The 12,270-nt window shown below is 40.4% G+C and overlaps 1 protein-coding gene across 3 annotated transcripts in view; it reads left to right on the top strand.

Annotated features, from left to right (window-relative positions):
- LOC122565091 (la-related protein 6-like) overlaps positions 1-12,270 on the top strand; it is a 58,487-nt gene that overhangs the window by 23,126 nt on the left and 23,091 nt on the right. Inside the window, exon 6 of one of the 3 annotated variants that reach the window (XM_043720727.1) lies at positions 5,202-5,263. The exons of the other annotated variants lie outside the window; for them this stretch is intronic. Within the exon in view, the coding sequence (XP_043576662.1) occupies positions 5,202-5,263 (62 nt within the window). The remainder of the gene's footprint in view (positions 1-5,201; positions 5,264-12,270) is intronic. 3 annotated transcript variants of the gene reach the window in all.

Below are 12,270 nucleotides of genomic sequence, written 5' to 3'. Positions count from 1 at the left end.
CCTCTTGCTTACCAAGAGTGTCTCAATCTCTGCCTTGAAATCTTTCAAAGACTGTGTTTCTGAAAAGTCATTGGAAGTAGATATCCAAAGAGACTCCACTCAGAAATGCCACTTTGTCTGTTTAAGTATCTTATAAAGAATCTAGAATCAAGTGTCTTTTTAAAAGAATAAACTTTCTTTCCACATCTGTCCTATCGATACCCTTCAGGATTGTGTTTCAGTCAAGTCACTTCATGCACCTCTGAACTAGTGGATAAAAGCTTAACATTCCAGGTACTAGTCTTGTAATCTTTTAAACTAAATTAGTTTGTTTACATTCCCCTTTTTTTAAAAATAAGCTGACCAATATTGTGTCCCGTATTCCTGATGTGGTCTCACAAATGTCCTATGTAATCGAAGCATAACCTCCCCACTTTTTCTGTAGTCTATTTCCTTTGGAATAAATAACATTTCATTAACTTTCCTACCCATTAGCTATACCTGAGGGAGTTTTGCAATTTTGCGCTCTGCAGTCTGTCACTACAGAAATAATTTGAATTTTTAGTCTGAACAATTTCACATTTTCCCACATTGTGCTTGTATTTTTAATCTTTGCCTACTTGCTTAACTCATTGATATACCTTTTGTAGCCCCATTATATCCTCATCGCATGTAATTCCTGCCTCCTTGTGTATTGAAATAATTTTAGCAGCCATTCTTTTGGTTTCATCATCCAAGTCCTTTATATAAATATGGGCCCCGACAACATTCCAGCAATAACACTCAAGACTTGTGCTCCAGAGCACTGCTTTGCTTTGTGCAAGGAAAATCATGTCTCTCAAATTTGAGTTTTTGAAGTTATCAAAACGATTGAGGGTAGAACAGTAGACATTGTTTACTTAGACTTTCTCAAAGCCTTCGACATGGTTTTGCTTGGTAGATTAATTAAAGTTAGGTCACATGGGATTTGGGGTAATTAGATACATGACTGTCTTAATGGTAGGAGATAGAGGTGGTGGAAGGTTGCTGGTGCAGGCCTCCAGTCCAAAAAGCATTGTTCCACAGGGATCAGTTCTGGGTCCTCTTTTTGTCATTAATATTATAAATAATTTGGATGAGAATATAGAAAGCATGGTTATTAAGTTTGCAGACAACATTAAAATTGGTAGCGTAGTAGAAAGTGAAGAAAGTTTTCTCGGATTACAAAGATCTTGATCAAATGGGGCAGAGGTACATAATTCTTTGAAATTTGTGACATAGGATGGTTAAAAAGGTGTTTAGTACGCTTGCCTTCGTTGCTCAGTCCTTTTGAGTAGAGGTGTTAGGAAGTTATGTTGAAGTTGTACAGGATGTTGCACGTGAGGCATCTTCTGGAGTACGGTGTCCAGTTCTGGGTCACCTTGTTTATAGAAGGATATTATTAAACTGAAGATGGTTCAGAAGAGCTTTACCAGAATGTTGCCTGATATGGAAGATTTGAGTTTTAAAGAAAGGCTGGGATGTTTTTCACTGAAGTGTAGGAGAATAACAGATGACCTTAGAGATTTACAAAAATCATGAAGGATATAAATAATGGTATCGTTTCCCGAAGATGAGGGATTGCAAGACTGGGGATGTATGTTTAAGTTGCGAGGAGAGAGATTTAAAGAGGAAATAAGGGGCAGATATTTTACAAAGAGTGATTTGGGGGTGGAATGGCTTTCCTAAGGGAGTGGTGGATACAGGCACAGTTACAACATTTTTAAAGACATTTGGATGAGTACATGAAGAGGAGAGTTTAGAGGGATATGGGCCAGGAGTAGGTACATGGGACGAGTATAGTTGGGATTCTGTCTGACATGGACTAGTTGGACCATAGGGTCAGGTTCCGTGCTGTATGACTCTATGACGATACAACTTGCTGCTCCTCTCCCCAAGTTCTTCCAGTACAGCTAAGACTGGCATTCTCCTGGCAACGTGGAAAAGTGCTCATGTATATCCTGTACGCAAAAAGCAGGACAAATCCAAGCAGCCAATTACTATCAGTCCGGTCGAGTCTACTCTCGACCATCAGTAAAATAATGGAAGGTGTAATCAATAGTACTATCAAGGAACATCTGCTCAGCAATAACCTGCTCAGTGACACCCAGTTTGGATTCTACCAGGCCCACTCAGCTCCTGACCACCTTACAGGCTTGGTTCAAATGTGACAATAGAGCTGAATTCCAGAGATGTGGTGAGAGTGACAGCAGTTGACATCAGGGCTGCATTTGATAGAGTGTGGCTTCAAAGAGCCCTAGCAAAACTGGAACCAATGGGTATCAAGGGAAAAATCTGCTGGTTAGAGTCACACCTGGAATATTGGGAGATGGTTGTGGTTGTTGGATGTCGGTATTTTTGCTCCAGGCCATCTCTGGAGGAGATCCTCAGTAGTGTCCTAGGATGAGCTGCTTCATCAATGATCTTCCCTACATCATAAAGTCAGAGGTGGGGATGTTTGCTGATGATTTCAAAATGTTCAGCATCACTTTCAATTCCACATACAGAAGCAGTCAATGTCCGGGCTTGGTCTGACAAGTGGCAAGTACCATTCATGCCACACAAATGTCAGGCTACGACTATCACCAATAAGAGACCATCCAACATCGTCCCTTGACAATCATTGGTGTTACCAATCACTGAACCCCCCCCCCCCCCCAACCTTCAACATCCTAGGGGTTACCATTCACTAGAAACCAATGACTCACTATGTAAACAGTGGTTACAAGAGTAGGTCAGAGTCGAGGAATACTGCAGCAAGTATCTTGCCTCCAAATTTCCCCAGAGCAAATCCACCATCTAGAAGATATACATCAGGAGTGTGATGGAATACTCCCCACTTGTTAGTACAGCTCCAACAACATTTTAAGAAGCTTGACACCATCTAGGACAAAAGTCCATTTGATTGGCACCACATCCAGAATCATCTATTTCCAATCCCAATCCACCATCAATGCTCAATAGCGGCAATGAGTACTGTCTAGAAGATGCACTACAGAAATTCACCAAAGATCCACAGGCAGCATCTTCTAAACCCATGACCACTTGCATCTAGATGGACAAGCAATAGATGCATAGGCACACCACCACCTGCAAACACCCCCCGCCCAAGCCACTCACCATCCTGACTTTTTTAAAAATATCACCATCCCTTCACCTCCCTAATGGCAATGTGGGTCAATCCCCAACAGGTAGACTGCAGTGGTTCAAGAAGGCAGCTCACCACCACCTTCTCACGGGGAAAAAGTGCTAGCCAGTCAGTGATGCCCACATCCCACAAATGGGGAAAATGATCACTCTTGTTGGAAATTCGTGGACTGGCTTATTGAAGGTTGTCAGCAAAATGATGCAGTAGTAATGGTCTATTCCCACTAAGATGCAGGGACTCAATCTGATTAGGAAACAAATGCAGTCCATTAAAATGTAGAGTGAATCATTCAAATGAACATTTGCAATTGAGACATTCCAAGAGGAGTACATTTAGCAGATTGAGTCTGCAGCACAGTGGCTCAGTGGTTAGCACTGCTGCCTCACAGCACCAGGGACCCAGATTCGATTCCAGCCTCTGGCGACTGTCCATGTGGAGTTTGCACATTCTTTGTGTCTGTGTGGTTTCTTCTGGGTGTTCTGGTTTCCTACCACAATCCAAAGATGTACTTGTCAAGTGAATTGGCCATGCTAAATTGTCTATGGTGTTAGGTACGTTTAGTCAGGGGTGAAAGTAGAGGAATGGGTCGAGGTGGGTTACTCTTCGGAGCGTCGGTGTGGACTTGTTGGGCTAAAGGGCCTATTTCCATCCGGTAGGGAATATAATCTATTGGCTGTTAAATAATTCTAAAGTAATTCTACGTCCTGTTTGGTCCCCACTTCAATACACTTGCCTTTGCCTCAATGTTTGCTATACTTTTGTTGAAATGCAGTTCATATGGTGGATCACTTCATAAAACCTTTTTTAAAAAAGGTTAAAATCAGCAGTATCAGACAACCACTGATCGTGGATACTGCATTTATTTAATCAGTTGCATATGAAGAATTCTCAACAACCAGTCTTTGATATTAAGTACATGAACTTAGATCTATGGCCTAAACCTAAGGGATTATCAATACATTTGAATCTGATAATTTAATAGCAAAAATCTGGTTTCTACTGCAATATTGCAAAAACAACTATTATAAATGTGAATGTCACTATGATATCTTTGACACCTTTGAGAGTTTTTTTAAATTTCCAGTCGAAGATCTTGCCCATTATCTTGAAATGCTATGTTTGTGGATCAAAATTACAAATCATGGGCATTGGTAGAGTCTTATTTTGTCACTCTAGTTTAGCTCTTGTCTACTGGACAACTGATGCATAGACATCTCCTTCAGTATTCAACCATCTGAACTTGTTGGAATATTCGATTATATTCTGATCAAAATAATGTATCATTTGAATACAACCTTATTTGACTTGCATTTTGCTGTTTCACCAACTTTAATTCAGAATTTTATTAGCTGCTGGCTTGCAACTTTTTGCATCAGTTGGAATTTACTGAGATGTCATATATTGTTTTATGCTGTAGGTTCTAGATCCAACCCTTTTAAGACAGTTAAGTGACATCACTACAGGTGACAGGTACATTATTCTGGAACTCTCTCGCTTTCAGTCACTCTGTGTAATGCAGTTAGTGCAGTATCTTCAGTCATCCAGTTATGTGTATGTGATGCACAAATTTTTCATTTATGATATTGTAGCATTGTAAATAGTGTTATAAATAAACTTTAAGGTATCTGACTTGGCAAGAAACTAGTTTTCACATTTTAGGGACTAATGTACAAAATCATAAAGTGCACCTTTCAATTTCATCCTTAGTTATTTTCAGAGCATTCATGAAGTATGTAAGTTTCCTACATTCCTCCTTCTATATGCAATCAAATTACCTTCACAGAATTTTTATCACAAATTGTTTATTTGTACATACACAATTAAAATATGTATTCATTGTATTTTACTGAACTTTAAAATATCACCACAGTCACATTTGATCTCAAATTGAGTATTCACTGGTCTTCAATCCCAAGACGCTTTTTCATTGTAGCAGACATTGAAACTGTACAGAACTCCTGAACTGCTTCCAAAGCTGCAGAATCAGCAATCCGATATTTCTTAGATGAAGGGTAAGAGATCATATCTGTGGAATGTCTCTTTTCTTTTTTAACAGAGTCAAGAACAATTTTTGTGGCAATATCAGTTCCTGGAGATGATTCTATAGGCCTTGGAAAGGTAATCGCACCTGTACTGCAACTGTTGTCTTTTATAGTACCATAAAATGGTTCATGAAAGCTGTAGTTTGATATCTCATCGTTGTACAGGCCATAAATGCTAACACTATAAAAGAAATCCATGGTTGTGATTATGTCTGCAATCTCGGGTACTTCATAATCAGAGGTTATCAGCTCTTTGGGAAGTGCCAGGAGTCCCATGCTGTCTTCAAAGCTTTTTTCAAATGTCAGAGACAGATTGGACATTCCATTCCATGGGATCTGTATGGTACTTGTGACGTCTTCAGCAATGTTATTTTCTTCTATATTATCCTGACTGATCTCTCTGTCTGTACTGTAATCATTTAGATCTGCACTACTAGAAAGTTTTCCTGATATGACTATGGGTGAATTGTTTAATGATGCATTATGAAAAGGAATACAATCAAACATCTTCATAGCATCTTCTAATGAAATCTCATCAGGCAATGCATCTGCCACTTGAGCAGCTGGACTCCCAAAGCTCTTGTTTGCTGCTGTTTTTTCATTGGAAATAAGTTCATGTAACTCCTCTTCACTTACTGCATCAAGTGCAGCAAGCATTTGCTCCTCGTCATCCATTAATGATGTTTTATTAGTAATTGAAGAAACAATACACTTTTGATTTTCCTGTCCACCATGACCATTGGGGCTGAGGTGTGGGTTCAATTGGTCAGAAGAATTTTCCTGAGTTGATGTATCTGTAGGCAGTGGGATTGTTTTACTCCTTGCATCCTCTGATTTCAAAGCCTTTAGAGGTTGATTACTTTGCCTTGGGCTATGATGCTGCTGTAATTGAACCCGATGATGTCTCAAATCATTTTGAAATCTTGCAGGAACATGGGATACATGAGTTTTACCATTAAAGGGAAATAATGGTCCAGAATATGTGACTTGATTTCTTCCTGGTTGTAAAATTGGAGTTTGTTGATAGTAGACCTGAGATGGTTGATATACGGTATTGTTTTGGTCAGAAGGGGAACAATACAATGGGGAAAGGTATTGAAGATCTGGGTGTGTAGGGATTGGTGCTGCTGTGTTTAAAATAAAGTTATGACCATAATATGGGGAAGCAATTCGAGGTGGTAATTCACAAGATGGTCCATTATTTGAAATATTATGAATTCTGGGGTCATAAAGACAGCCACATGGAGCAACGTGGAATCCTGCAAGAAGAAACAAAATTCAAAATCCGCTTAAACTTTGAAATGAGTCAAATAACTTGCAGCACTTTTAGCTTACAATTATATAACATCTTTCACAAGATAAGATGTCCCAAACTGCTTCAAAGCCAATGTAGTACTATATGATGTGTGGTAATTGAGTGGTAAATGTGTCAATTAACTTGTGTGCAGCAAGCTCTTGCAAATAGCAATGTGATAATAGTAACCATCTGGTTTTGTGTTGATTTGAGATTTGCCAGGACACTAGAAAGAGTTCAACTGTTCATCCTTTTAAATATTACCATGGAATCTTGTATATTCACCCATAGGATTAGATGGGACCTTGGTTTAACAATGCATATATCCAAAAGACAGTATCACTAACAGTAATGCCCCTCAGATTCACTTAGCTGATGCTCTACTGTCATACTAAGTTTTTTCCCCCCCTCAAGTCTGTAGTAGAACTTAGTGGTTCTTTTAAAGTGGGGTGAGCATAATATATCAACACTAAAGTTTTATAATATCTAAGTTTTTAGTCATGGTCAGAATCCTACAGCACGGAGACAGACCCTTTGACCCAAACAGGTCCAGGCTAACCAAAATGTCCATCCACACTAACTCCACTTCTCTGCAGTTGGCCCATATCACTGTAATCCTTTCCTAGCCACGCATTTGTCCAAATACCTTTTAAATGTTGTTGATGTACTTGCCTCAACCATTCCGCTGGCAACTCATTCCATATGCGTACCGCCCTCTGTAAAATGTTACCCCTCCAGTTTCCTTTAATTCTTTCCCTGCTAATCTTAAACTGATGCCTTTTTAGTCCTCAATTCCCCAACCCTGGGAAAAAGACTGAGTGCATTCACCCTATCCATGCCTGTCATGATCTTACTCACTTTTATAAGACCCTCCCTCAGTCTCCTACACTCTAAAGAAAAATGTCCTAGCTGTCCAACCTCTTGCTATAACTCAGACCATTGAGTCCTGGCAACATTCTTCTGAACTCTTTCCAGTTTAGTAACATCATTCCTACAGCAGGGGGCCAAAACTGATCACGATACACCAAGTGCGGCCTCACCAATGCCCTGTACAACTGAAACATAACTTCTATACTCATGTCCTGACTGATGAAGGTTAGTGTGCCAAAAGCCGTGCCTTCACTGCCCTGTCTATCTGTGACTTTACTTTCAGAGAACTGTGCACCTGAACTCCAAAGTCCTTCTGTTCCACCACACTTCTTCAGGTCCTACCATTCACCATGAGAGTTCTACCTTGATTTGACCTTCCAAAATGCAAGACCACACACTTATCTGTATTAAACTCCATTTGCTATTTCTCTGCCAGTTCCCTAGCTGATCAAGGTCCTGCTGCAACTCCTGATAACCTTCCTCACTCCACTATTTTAGTGTCATCTGCAAACTTACTAATCATGCCTTTTACACTCTCATCCAAATCGTTGATATAGATAACAAACAGCAGTGGGCCCAGCATGGTCTCTTGAGGCATTCCACTAGTCACAGGCCTCCAGTCGACAAGCATATTTCCACTATTACTCTCTGCTTCCTAACATTAAGCCAGTTGTGTATCCAATTTGCCAGCTCCCCATGGATTCTCTGCAATGTAACCTTCCAGAGCAGCCTACCATGTGGAACCTTATCAAAGGCCTTACTGAAATCCATATAGACTATGTCTACCGCCCTGCCCTCGTCAACCTTCCTGGTCACTTCATCAAGGAATTCTTTTAAAAAATTTTGTGAAGCATGATCTCCCACACACACAGCCATGCTGACTATTCCTAATCAAACCTTGTCTTTCCAGATTCATGTATATCTCCTCTCAGAACCTTCTCACAGATATTAGCCTTACTGGTCTGTAGTTCCCAGGCTTTTCTTTGCAGCTCTTCTTGATTAAGGTTACAACATTCACTACCCTCCAGTCTTCTAGGACCAGAGATATATTTCTGTGATATGAATTTAAAAACATCCTGTATACATTCTTGTGATGAGGGTGTTGCTGCCTGACCTTTATTACCGACCCAAGAGGTTTTTAAGAAGATAGTGGTGAGTTGACTTGGGCCACTTGGGTCCATTTGGTTCAAGTAGGTCCGCACTGCCATTGGGGAGGAAGGTCTAGAATTTTCACCTAGTGACAGTGAAGGAACAGTGATTTTTCCAAATCCAGAATTGTGAGCAACTTGAAGAGGAATGTGTAGGTGATGTTCCTTTGTACCCACTACTTTTGGCTGTCTCAATAGAAGTGGTCATGGGGTCAATAGGTGCTATCTGAGGAACCTTGCTGATTTTTTTTTTAAGTGAATGGTGAAAGGAGTGAATGTTTGCGGATGTGGTCCCAAATAAGCAGGCTGTTTTTGTCCTGGATAGTGTTAAGTTTCTTGTGTTGTTGAAGCTGAACTAACAACCAGGCAGGTGAGGAGTATTCCATCATTTGGGGGTCAGGAGGTAAATTACTGCTCTGCAAGATTCCTATCTTCTGACCTGCTCTTGTAGTCTCTCATTTATATGACTAGTCCAATTCAGTTCAGTTCCTGTCAATGGTAACCCCAGGGTATTAATACTGGAGCATTCAATGATGGTTATAACTGTTGAATATCAAGGGGGTGATGGTTAGACTCTCTCTTGTTGGACACGGTCACTGCCCTGAATGTTTAGGTGCTAAACATTGTGCAATCATCAGAGAACATCCCTACTCCTGACCATATGGAGGGAACATCATTGCAACTTAGTGGTAAAAACAATGACTGCAGATGCTGGAAACCAGATTCTGGATTAGTGGTGCTGGAAGAGCACAGCAGTTCAGGCAGCATCCTAGGAGCAGTAAAATCGACGTTTCGGGCAAAAGCCCTTCATCAGGAATACAGGGTCCTGATGAAGGGCTTTTGTCCGAAACGTCAATTGCAACTTGGTGGTTGGGCCTAGACTATGGCCCTAGAAAATGCCTGAAAACAGCTGACAACCACAACCATCTTCCTTTTTTATGCCAGGTTTGACTCCAGTTAGGAGAGTTTTCTCCCCGATTCCCATTAACTCCAGTTCTACTAGAGCAACTGGATTTAACACTTGGTCAAATGTGATGTTGATGTCAATGGCAGTCGCTATCCCTTCACTTTTGGAGTTTAATTCTCTGTCCATGTTTGAACTCTGGCTGTAAAAAAAAAAAGTCAGAAGCTAAATGACCTGGAAGAACCAGTCAGCGAACATGTTAGCACATGATAATTTGTTGATGACACTTTGTCATTTTGCTGATGGTTGAGAGTAGCCTTATAGGGTCGAAATTGACCAGGTTGCATTTGTCCCGATTTTGTTAGATGATATACATGTGCATTTTCCAAATTATTGAATAGGTGCCAATATTGTAGATGTCCTGGAACAGCTTGATTCTGAGCACAATGTGTTCAGGTGCACATATGTTCAGTATTATTGGTAGAACGTTGTCAAGGCTTGTAGTCTTTGTTGTATCCAGTGTCTGCAATGATTTCTTGACATCACTTGAATAAATTAAATCAGCTGAAGAATGACTTGTGTAGTTTTGGGGACCTCTACAAGAGTTCAGATGAATCATTCACTTTGAACATCTGGCTAAAGATTGCTGCAGATGCTTCAGCATTATCTTTTACATTGATGTACTAGTTTCCCCATTATTGAGGATGGGGATATTTCTGGAGTGCCTCCAATGAGTTGTTTATTTATCTGCCAGCATTCATAGCTGGCTGTGGCAGGACTACAGAGCTTAGATCTAATCCATTGGTTGTGGAATTGCTTAGCTCTGTCTCTTGATGTTTGCACTATTTGACATGCAAGTAGTCAGTTTTGTAAGCTTCACCAGGTTATGCCTCAATTTTCTTTAGGTACGACTGGTGCTGCTCCTTGTAATGCCCTCCTGTACTCTTAAAATCATTTTACGTAGGCTTTAATAAAGATACATACCTTACCTGAAAGTTTTATGTGGACATGGGTATCTCTCTGCACAGATACTGACAGGACAGCTGAGTTTCTCTAGCAGTTTTATTGTACACATTTATGAAACACAAAAAAAAAAGACTGATTTTTCAGCTGTGGACATTTGCCCATCTAATGGCACGAGGGAGACGCTGAAATGGTTTCGTGACCAGCCCATTGTGTTAATCTGATTGAGGGCGAGTGGCTTGTCATTGTGGATTGGCAGCTCTTAGATCAGAAATCCCGAGGCTTTTATGCAGACAATATGTGGATTCCCACTTAGCGCACAGATCAGAAGCAGGTGGAATTTGTTCATGCTCCTTTTAATGTGAGGTCAGTGACAAAGGCTTTTTTCAATCATTTGTGGAGCTGCAGCAATCTTTTATAAAGATCATTGATTTAGGCACTTAATAACTTGAATTCCTAAGTTGAAACATGGAGCACACTCCACCTCTTTGAAACAACAACAGCTATATTTATACAAATAATAAAATAAGTAAAACTGACAAGACTGTTCAAATGGTAATTATGTTTTTAAAAACAGTGACTGATCCACATAAGGCCGACTTAGGTCAGAAGTCCAAATGCTTGCTATAAAGGCAGTTTTTAAGTAATGCGTTAAAGGAGGAAGATAAGGTGGAGAGGTTTAGGTATGTTATTCTAAGCTTTGTAGCCTTTACAAGTGTGAAGGCCGGTTGAGTGATTTTAAAATAGGCAACATAAGAGTCCAGAATTAGAGGAACGTACATATAGAGTCATAGTCATAGATGTACAGCACAGAAACAGACCTTTCGGTCCAACCTGTCCATGCCGACCAGATATCCCAACCCAATCTAGTCCCACCTGCCAGCACTGGCCCATATCCCTTCAAACCCTTCCTATTCATATATCGATCCAAATGCCTCTTAAATGTTGTAATTGTACTAGCCTCCACCACTTCCTCTGGCAGCTCATTCCATACACTTACCATTCTCCGCGTGAAAATGTTGCCCCTTAAGTCTCTTTTATATCTTTCCCCCCTCACCCAAAACCTATGCCCGCTAGTTCTGGCATCCCCCACCCCAGGGAAAAGACTTTGTCTATTTATCCTATCCATGCCCCTCATGATTCTGTAAACCTCTATAAGGTCACCCCTCATTTCTGAAGGCTTCCCATTTTCTAGCCGTCCTGTTACCTGCAAATATCTACACCAATCAGCTTTTGAAAGTTCTTGCCCAATAGCGTCAAAATTAGTCTTCCTCCAAATTAGAACTTCAACTTTTAGATCTGGTCTATCCTTTTCCATCACTATTTTAAAACTAATAGAATTATAGTCGCTGGCCCTAAAGTGCTCCCCCACTGACACCTCCGTCACCTGCCCGGCCTTATTTCCCAAGAGTAAGTCAAGTTTTGCACCTTCTGTACATCCACATACTAACTCAGAAACTTTTCTTGTACACACTTAACAAATTCCTCTCCATCTAAACCCTTAACTGTATGGCAATCCAAGTTTATGTTTTGAAAGTTAAAATCCCCTATCATAACCATCCTATTATTCTTACAGGTAACTGAGATCTCCTTACATATTTGTTTCTCAATTTCCCTCTGACTATTAGGGAGTCTATAATACAATCCCAATAAGGTGATCATCCCTTTCTTATTTCTCAGTTCCATCCAAATAACTTCCCTGGATGTATTTCCAAGAAGATCCTCCCTCAGTACAGCTGTAATGCTATCCCTTATCAAAAACGCCACTTCCCCCTCCTTTCTTGCCTCCCTTTCTGTCCTTCCTGTAGCATGTGTGTCCTAGAACATTAAGCTGCCAGTCCTGTCCATCCCTGGGCCATGTTTCTGTAATTGCTATGATATCCCAGTCCCATGTTCCTAACCAT

Source organism: Chiloscyllium plagiosum, chromosome 31, assembly GCF_004010195.1.
Source record: "Chiloscyllium plagiosum isolate BGI_BamShark_2017 chromosome 31, ASM401019v2, whole genome shotgun sequence".
Taxonomy (NCBI): domain Eukaryota; kingdom Metazoa; phylum Chordata; class Chondrichthyes; order Orectolobiformes; family Hemiscylliidae; genus Chiloscyllium; species Chiloscyllium plagiosum.
This window is presented reverse-complemented; position numbering and strand designations above follow the sequence as displayed.